A 10,344-nucleotide genomic window follows, 5' to 3' on the forward strand; every position below is an offset into this window, starting at 1 on the left:
CGTGAAAATCCCAGTAGATCCACGTTCAAAGGCACTCAAATCACCTTTCTTCCCCATACTGATGCTCGGTTTGAACTGCAGGAGATTGTCTTGACCATGTCTACATGCCTAAATGCACTGAGTTGCCACCATGTGATTGGCTGATTAGAAATTAAGTGTTAACGAGCAGTTGGACAGGTGTACCTAATAAAGTGGCCAGTGAGTGTATATTAGGATAAACTTTATAAATCATCAGTGGTTGTAACAAGAAAACATTTTTTGTTTGCTGACATCACTATTGATTGCATTTCTTCCTGTCAACAAGCTTCCTTTCATTAAAAATTAAGCCTCACCTACATGATACATGGTCATTTGAGCAGCCAATCATTAATTCATGGGATGACATCATCTCTCACCTTCTCCAGGCTGACGCCCGTCCTCTTGACCAGAGCCTGCAGCCTGGCGATCGTCTCGTTCTCTCTCAGCAGGTAGGAGTTGAGGGGCGAGGCCAGGTTGCCGTTACGCTTGTCAGAAACCATGTCGACAGATCGGAAGCCCCGGTATTTGGCCTGGCTGTCGCTGGAGTGGACGTCCCCCTCTGGAGAAATGCCGAAGGACATGAGCACCTCTGAGATCTCCTGAATGAACTCCAGTTTGTTGGGAAACTGAGGCAGCTCCTCAGGCAGCTCAATGAAGTGATTATCAATGTCCACAAAACACAAGTTGGCCTGGGGAAAAAACAAAACATGAACATAAATATACTCTCCCTCAAGCACAGAAAACTAGGATCATTAAATTTATCCAGGCTAAATGCAGCAATATTCTTAACAAGACATTTTATACATATCTCTAGGTTTAACAGCTTAACCTSTTGATTTATCCCACGCGTCTGACACCTGATTAAACTTTGAACACTTCTGTGCAGAATCCTGGAAACAAAACCACTTTCTGCTAACGAGCTCACTGAAAAGTCAAGCTGGCACACAACCCTGAGAGCAAGATCTGTCTGGTTTAAAATACCCTGGTAAACTGAAGACACCGTGCAAGTTCAATATAAATGGGCTTAGGTTCCAATTATATACAACTAGAATAACAAGACACCCCAAAGTAGCTTAAAATAAACAGAGCCAAAGCAAAGTTAAAGATCGTGGGCAACAATAAACTGACTCTTACAAACTGTAAATCAAACACTGAAAAAATACAAAAATTGTGGGATTAAGTCTTGAAATCTCTAAGCATACTTTAAAATACCAAAATATATCTACACACACTTTAGTATAAGGCCTTTTCAAACAATAAAACTAGAATTTTATTGTTTAAAACATAAAGTTTAGGGTTAAAAGGAAGTTTTCCTTCACAGTGCGTGTTTGTACCTCTTGCGGCAGCTCTAGTTTGGTGCGATCGTCCTGTCCGTTAGAATGGAGGCCCATGAGATACGGAACGGGAGCGTCCAGGAAGTGGAGGAGCGAGGCGGGCAGGATGGGGACGTACACATGCTGCCACTGGTAGGGGAACATTAAGGCTGTGATGCTCTCCGCTACAGTCATCAGTCTCTGATAATCTGTTTCACACACACAGAAGTAAAAGTTAAAATCAAAAGACTGCAACCAAATAAATAAAATTTGAGTCCATGTATTTTAATATCTTTAGGGATTTTTTGATTTGATTGCAAAAACTAACATTCAGATTAATCATTCTAAGACTACATAMATTTTATTACATTTGGGTAAGAATTTTTAGGATGCACTAGTCCAGCTYTTTCAGTTTATATACATATATCAAGGCTGCACAAAGCTTTTCCCCAAAATGAAAATCTATCTGAGGGCAGCGGCCAAATGTAATAATATAATTCATGAAATACAAATACTTCTTAAGTACAGTCCTTTTATTTTAATGATTATGTCCTGCTGGAGTGTGACATGATTACTAATCCGATAACTAATACAGTATCAGATTTTTATATATTTATACTTCTCATTCAACCACAATTAAATTCACTCTGTCTAGGAGGCACAGTTTATATGGATAGTATTTATTTTTTACAATAACAAGCTGCAATAAAAACAAGCAAAAATGAAATAAAAGTAACAACTTTCTATTTTTTGCCTTTTGTAAAAATGTAAGGAGTAGAAAGTACAGATAATTGTGTGAAAATTTATGAAGTAGAAGTAAAAAGTAGGCTGAAATTAATAACTCAAGTGCAGACACCCAAAAATTCTACTRAAGTACAGRAACAAAGTATTTGTACTTAATTATTTTACAACTCTGAAAGCTGCCTTGACACTCGTATATTGTTGTAAAAAGTGTTTCATTTGTATTTTATTYAAACACAAACAAGCTGCATATTTTGTTCCTTGCACTTTACTCCCTAAAACCACAGAGGCCAGTAAACCTCATAAGACAGAGCGTCTGTGATGTTAACTCTGGTRAACTGCTAACGTCTCATTTGTCTGCTCGCTCTTCTGATGTATGACTGTACACAGAAATATCTGCTGCAGACAGAAATCAGCTTCAGTCAAATAATCAGATCAGACCCCAAAAAACAAACAAACARGACCGTTTACAGCCACAATGAGAAGTGCAGGAGGACTTTTCTGGAGCAAGAATTTCACTCTGTAGACACAAATTGTACTAACAAGACATTATAAAACAAAAAGTTAACTCTACTTCAGCATACGGTCATCGTTGTTGTGTAACCTAATYATCATCCACAAGTGAAAGTACATAAGCTACCATTTGTATTTTAACTACACTGGTGATGACCACTTTGTTTAATTTCTGACAAAGTAAGAAACAACATCAGTTTCAGACTCTTTAGGGGAAGTTCTCAGAAAGCCCTCAGTTTCCGGTCGYCCCCCTTACAGCCTGACGGGTGACCCAGCTGCAGCCAGCTGACCCACCGGTCAGAACGCTTTATCGTGACTTCACATAGCAACACTCACGAGCTCAGGGTTTCACACCTCAGTGTGAGGTGTACATGCAAATATGTGCCCTGTCCTCCTCATCTGCATTCCTGTTTAACGCCGTTCACACCTACTGCACGTTCAGAAGCAGCAGCTCTGCCTCTCCTCTTTTGGTGCCAAAATAAAGGCCATTACTTCATTTGGTTATGTGCTGGTCCAGAAGAGGGGGCTCACTTCCAGTCTCAGTGTGATCCTTATCCCAGGATGGGGGATAAGTACACCATCAGCCATGTCCTATTAAAATAACCCATCAGATGGAGCTACTTAAAAATCTGCATGCTCAGGATATTTTAAAAAGTGAGAATTGATAACAGTTTAGGGATGAAGGGATGCTATTATTCATTTATTTCATTTTTTATTTAGCAGTTTATTTCAAACAGGTTTTTTTAAACAAGAAAACAAGCAATCAGCCGTGTTTCCATCCAGTTTTGATTGTTTAATTTAATTTTAATTAATTACAATCCAATTTTTAGTATATTTTGGAGTGCTGACTATCCCATTTTTATCCATCCAATTTTAATTCAAATTTTAAGCAATTTTTTAAAATTTCGCAAAAAGAAAAAACAAAGAATTGTGAATCAGACGTGTTTCTATCAACTGTCTTGAAGTGAATCAATTACGTCAGATGCATGTGTGTAGTAAACAGGAAGTAAAAGTCGCAGGGTCCACACATCTCAGGACCATGGACAGAAGTTATCAGGAACGTGTTGCTACTGTCGGGAAAGTTGTAATTATTCATCTAGTGTCAACTAGTTTTGGCGATTTTACTGCTGTCTGGAGACGTAGAGAAAGAAATGCTATTCTCTTCACGTTACGGGAATAACTGAGAGTACGCCGACAGCGGGAGGAGGGTCCAGCTGCTTTTGAGCATTAACTTTTTCAATAAAACCAAAAACCACCTCAAGCGAGCGTATCAACTTTTTTTGCAAATTAGAGGAAGTTTTTTTGAAACGTGCCGTTTTCACTCACCTTTTCTGAAGCAATACTTCAAAATGCACATTAAAAAACGCTGATGGAAACACAGCCAGTGGGACAAAAAAAATACATGCAAACATAACCAAGAACCAAGTACAGTAATTAGATTACCACTACGTTCCTGTTTGAAAAGGAGTAGGAAGAAGTGAACACTTAATACAGTGTGGACGACTAAATATGTACTCAAAACAGAGAAGTAAAACTTAGTGTTTTAAAACCAATGAACTGGATGTTTTAACTTTCCAGTTTCTGTTTGAGCTGAAATATTGTTGTTGTTTTTTTGGTCAAAACAAAATAAAAAAGCAGGGGTCCTGTTTTAAAATAGATGAAGTTGGAAAAAAAAATATTGCTTCAAAGTGTTAGTTCTGACATATATCAGAACACAAGATTTAACTTTCCAGTAAACAGTTCTAAAAATAAAAGCTGACATAGGAACAGCTTCAACTTTGTGCATTTAACCTTGATTGTTATCATCATGCTTCATTTCTGTGTCTGACTGGAACAACTTCAGTCAGTTGAGTTGTTCCCTTCAGGCAGTCCTCCTCTGATTTGTCATGTCACTGTCAACTGCATGAATCACATAAATGCACAAGACGCAAAAAGCAAATTATGTCTGGATTCAGCCCCATCACAATAGCTGACGCACAATGGGCTTTCAGCCTCAGTATAAGAGAAAAAGTAGCACTTTTCACACCATGTACTTTTCCCTTCATGGAAAACAAACGACATTTTTTTCTCCTTTAAATCCAAGTGAAGAATTCCTGTTCTATTTGTGGCACACGGTGTTTCTGCTTGTCTCAGTGTCTTTACTAAAGTGCGTGGCAAATTTCCTTGTTTCAACTGGATGGAAGCTCAGCTCCACACGACCCACCGCCTTCACATGTTCTGCAGTGATGAGCCTCACGGGGGGGTGAAGAGAGGCATGATGTCACTGCTAACCAATAATAATCATCCTGCGTTACCGCTATCCTCCCCGTCCTCGCGTTTCCAAGCAACACGACAGCTTTCCCCCTTAAGAGCTTTTCCCTCCCGGCCCCTGCCGTTTTGTAAACCATTTGCAGTTGTAATGGATCCAGTCGGCGCAGCAGACCCAGCATCCTTAACGTGAGCTGCTCGTTTCTGCGCCGTCTTTATGAAAAACACCAGCTCTGTTGTCCAAAGGATTTTATGAATGAGCTGGATTTTAACTAATGATGAAATGGAAGGAGAGTTCAGGCTCCCAGTGATAATGAAGACTAATCATTTGGTTTTTGAGGCTAATTAAATTAGTGTTACATCTCAGGAGACACAGATCACAGTTTTACTGTTTTATCGTGATCGAATACAATCATAAAGTTTGTGCTTCATTTAAAGTGCCTGTCACATCTATTTTTTTGTGATACATGTGATTGCACTTTTGGAAAGATAACATGCATAACATATTGCAAAATCAATTTCACACCACTGACATGAACAGCTGTTGAGATACTTGCATGTGAAGTAACAGGAAGTGATGTCAAAGGGGAATGTCTGCATGTAAACAGAGTGTTGCTACAACAGCTGACAACACAGACAGCAGGGAATTTTCTGATGTTTCTTTAGATCGTTTTAGTCTCTATAAGAGAGAGATGATGAAGAGTCAGAGTTCAAATAATATTTTAACAAACAAAGACCAGGGAGTTTTCTTTCCTAGAGTTCCCCTTTGATGTCACTTCCTGTTTCACTTTAGCTGAGCCAAATTCAAAGGAAAACATGCCAGTTATGTGACAAAATGGGTTAAATCGTGTGTTTTATGCCAATTTTCCTAAATATGAAGCTATTTTCTTTGACTTTTTGTATTTGAAGGATAGCCATGTCACAGACACTTTAACGTCTGTGAAGTTAACAAGCATCACAAACATGCAACAAATTTTGCATAAATATCCTTTTTTCACTTTCAGGTATAAAGTTTTGTTTACAGTTTTCGAAAATGAAGAGTTGCRCTCAGGCAACAGGATGCAAATCAGCCTGGGAAACTTGTACTTTTTCAACATCTGTGATAGAGGAGACTGAATTACCAGCTTCAGTTAGATATTCTGAGAATATCTTATAAAAACAGGTTGACAAGACCTTATAATTCTTAATTATTTCTAACTTCTTTTGTATTTTCAGTCATTTAAATGATTCATATAGTGCTGTACCAAATGATTATTTTCTAATCGATTAATCTAACGATTATTTTTTCGATTAATCGATTATTCTAACAACAAATCTATAAGTTTTTCTGATGTGAGTGCACTGGATATTTAAAATGTTTTCATCAAATTAACAAGAACAGTTCTTTAATGTTCTAATATTTTCTGTAATAGTTTTTTCATGGACACAAAATTTGCACTCTAGAGTCAATTCTTTAACAAAAAAAGCTTAAAAGGTTTAACATCAACATAAAATCTCAACCAAAGCATATAAAATTCAACTAAAAGAAATATAGTGCAAGATGTTAACAATCTAACAAATGAACTAAATCATGCAAAATTCAAATCACTCTGGAAAAACTATAATAAACATATAAAAAAAACATTTATTTATTATTTTTTATTTAACATATTTCTCAATATAAAAAATTTAACAAATATCAAGACAACATCCAACTCTTTGTATTGTAACATCAGTTGTGTAACTTATTTCTTTAAGGTGAAAACTGTTGAAAACAACAAGACTGTTTTGTCTTATTACACAAATTAAAATCCAGCTCCACATATTTCTATTGATGTCATTTCCCCACTAGAAAAATGTGTGATGGAGGTCCATGGAAGGCAAATAAGTTTAAATCAAATAAACAAAAGAGGATGCGGTTAAAATAAATAAAAGATATTTAAGCTACGTTTTGAACATCCAGAACACGTCCAACACTTGTTGGCTGCTTGTGCTCTTTAGGTCAGACGTGTGTCTGAAGCTCCTCTGTTGTTTGAGACGCTGGGGGAACTGGGAACGTGGCTCGACCTAACACCAGTCTTTAATGGTGGATGAAATAAAGAAAGTGGTGGTACTTTATTTACTTTGAGCAAGCGAACGTCGTGCTCACAAGATAATTAATCCACCAGATAATTCAGAGGCGGTCTGTTTGGTAAATTTTACTCCAGGAACTGCGAGGCTTGTTTTCAAGCTTCAGACTGAACTGAAGCAGCGGCTGCTGATGTCATTATGCTCTTACGCGATGCTGCGTTCAGGACAAGCATGAAAAACTCACCACTCTTATGCCAATACAGTCGCAATGATGCATTTAAGTACTGAAATGGAATTGCATGAACATTCACGTGGTGGTTATGTAATACAGCGAATCGATAATAAAAAATCGGCGTCGACAAATTTACATAATCGACGTCATCGATTATTTCAACTAATCGGTGCAGCCCTAGATTCATATGATTTTGACAGGTGTCCTTGCTGAACAGGATAATCTTGATTACTTGTAATCCTTCGGTATCGGATGCTTAAGACTACATGAAAGCACTGAGGGTAACAGTAGAAGACTGCCACTTACGTTGTGAGTAGAGTAATATCTGCATCTCGAGCAGGGCACATGTGAACAGCTGAAGGACGTTCTCCACCCCGAGCAGATTAAACATTTCACCGATGGCAAAGTCAAAGAGCGGGAGCTCCGACGTGCTGGGCCTCTGGCACACGATGGGCCCGTAGACGCCTGAGAACTTGAGGGAACGCCCTGAGGGAGGCTGGGGCACCTCGTAGAGGATGTTGAAGATGTAGCTCTCCAGTGGGAGGGGAGGGGGCTGCAGGGACGTGACGGCCTGGTGAAGCTGCTCCAGCACCTTCCTGCACGCCTGAGCGAAAGCCATGGGGGTGATGAGGCAGATGCACTTGGACACGTACAGCGTGTCGCGGCTGATGTCGTAGGAGTTGAAGCGCTGCAGGCGGGAGATGGCGGGCGCGGCGTGGAGCACCGGACGCGGCTGGGAAAGCCGCTGGTCCTCGGGTCCTTGCGGGGAGGTGGGCGTGTGTAAGATGTCGTACTGCTCTGCGTTGTGCATGTGGTAAAGAGTCTGCATCGCACTGCAGATCTGCTTACTGGTCACCTCCTCGAAGAAGGTGAGGGCAAAGCCATATGTCCGAGAGCCATCTTCTCTGGTGATGATGAAGGAGTGGAAGTGTGGCTCCCTGGAGTCCACCTGAGTCCTGAACGACAGACCCTTTGGCATACAGAGCTGTGAGAGGATCACAAAGACGAGAGACATTACTAGCTTAATTTTTTAAGAACTTAAAAACAATCCTTACTAGGGCTGGGTAAAAAAAATGGATTTTATCGATCTTGGATCAATTTCATTTAAATTTGGGAAAATCGATTCACAGGGCATGAGATCGATTCTTCCCAATGGCGTCTTGTGTGCGCATCTGAAACGCGTTTCTATATTTTGTCAGTCCTGGCTTGCCGTATGTTTACATCCAGCTGATGTTCAGTGCTAACATTAGCTTTCGATAAGTTGTCTGGAGCTAAACAAAAGAAACTAAGGATTCGCTCACGTTACCAGCCAACTCTCAGCTGAACTTAAAGATAACAGAGACCATGGTGACTTTTGTTTGCAAAGATTTGCGCTCCTACGCTGTAGCGAAAACGAAGCAAGCTTCGACGAGCGGCTCGTTAGGTGCTCGAACCAAACAACTGTATGTAAACATCTGACTGAAACTGTTCTCCACAGCGTGTATTAATGTGTGAAAGATAACATTCTAACAAAATCGTTTCGTTTTGTTACCAATATTATTATTTTTAAACTTTAAGAAACGTCTTAATGAAATCCACAGTGCTAAATGTTGTAGTTGTATTATTTGTTTTAATAAGGTATAAGTAATAAGTTTTAATACGTTATATTGAACATAACAGAAGCTAAGAGAAACATTACAAATATACAGTTTTCACACTCTCAAAAGGAGTGGGCAGAAGTATATTTATATTAGCTCAACTCTTCTCCTGCACCCTTATTCCCATCACTTCTTATTTATCAAGAAAATTATTAATTTCTTAAAAATGAATTCCTCCAACAACACTGTCACCTGCAATTCCTTTTTAATTTAAAACCTTTTAAACTTGTGACAGTTTTCCTTCAAGATTAAACAGTTTAATATAAAAGTTTGTCCTTATGGTGAAGAGAAAAGATAGTGACCATTTTCATTATTTAAGAGCAGATCGAATCGAATCGTGATGAATCGATTCAGAACCTTATGAATCGAAATCGAACTGGCCATGATACCCAGCCCTAATCCTTACATTTAAACAATCAGATTTTGATAGAACTGTGTGGATTATCATACCATGCCCACTGCATCCTGGTCGAATGGATTCCACTCAACATTTTCTGGATAATGTGCTAGGACTTTGGATTTAAAGGTTCTCCGCAGTGGACTCTGCTCAAAATTCTCACCTGGAAAGCCAAACAAACAGAGTGCAGAAACAAAAAGGGAGACAAACGGTTAAACATCCCACGTGTGGACACAGAAGCTGAGCGACAGTTTGATTTGACGCAAGCTTGAAGTTCCAGGCACATCACAAAGGGAAAGAAAATCTGCACGTCTGTCTTTAAAGGAAGACTGCATTGCATCATATAAAGCTGCCATCAGCATCCTGTTTCAAAGAAAATCAACAATTAAAACTGAAATAGACCCAACTGTATGGCTCTACATGCTTCAGGACAGCTTTAATGGCAGTACAGAGGGAAGCGGAAATTAATCAGTCATAGAAGCGCGCATTGAGTTGATTTCAACCCAGATTAAAGCAGAAGTGATGCACATACCAAGGCAGTACTGAAAAAAAAGTTATTCAGAGTGTAGGGGGAGAGTAAACATTGACCAAGCAATGCCAGTGCAGGCAACACTGGATTTGTGTGTGAGATACAGAAGCGGTGATTGTCAAACATCAGCTCTTTGTTCAGCTGCTACTGAAGGAGGGGAAGTAACACAGTGGAGGGGAGAAATGAATACCAGGAGGAGAGAAATCAAAATTGCACAAAACAGGAAAAGGCAAATCTCCATCTGTGCAGGAAATTAAAAGTAAAAAAAAAGGTTTCTGAAGAAAAGAGGGTTGCTGAAAAAAAAAKAAAACAAAACAGAAAGAAACCCAAGGTGCATCCGGTTTAAGGTTGAAGGGTTCAAAGCTAAGCTCGAGATAGGAGGGGAAAGGAGTGTGTGTGGTGGGACGGTTACCTTCATTTGCACTCGCCAATTTTCCTCTGGCCCCATCTCTGAATTTAGTAGCCTCTATATACTGGCATAAAGCTACACGACAAATAAAACAAAAAATGATTAAAAGCCTGGTTGTCGATGGGTAGCGCATCACTTCTCAGTTTGTGCACACTCATCCTCACAGCTGTGCTTCCAAAGTTTTGCCACACACACACACACACACACACACACACACACACACACACACACACACACACACACACACACACACACACAC

General features: G+C 39.4%; 1 protein-coding gene across 5 annotated transcripts in view; it reads right to left on the reverse strand.

Annotated features, from left to right (window-relative positions):
• Positions 1-10,344, reverse strand: part of dennd5a (DENN/MADD domain containing 5A) — a 39,709-nt gene that overhangs the window by 18,188 nt on the left and 11,177 nt on the right. For 2 of the 5 annotated variants that reach the window (XM_014026773.1, XM_014026755.1), the window contains 5 exon segments: positions 396-707; positions 1,353-1,540; positions 7,420-8,098; positions 9,201-9,310; positions 10,089-10,160. In XM_014026773.1, the coding sequence (XP_013882227.1) occupies positions 396-707; positions 1,353-1,540; positions 7,420-8,098; positions 9,201-9,310; positions 10,089-10,160 (1,361 nt within the window). 5 annotated transcript variants of the gene reach the window in all.

Source organism: Austrofundulus limnaeus, unplaced genomic scaffold (assembly GCF_001266775.1).
Source record: "Austrofundulus limnaeus strain Quisiro unplaced genomic scaffold, Austrofundulus_limnaeus-1.0 Scaffold5, whole genome shotgun sequence".
In the NCBI taxonomy this organism is placed as follows: Eukaryota; Metazoa; Chordata; class Actinopteri; order Cyprinodontiformes; family Rivulidae; genus Austrofundulus; species Austrofundulus limnaeus.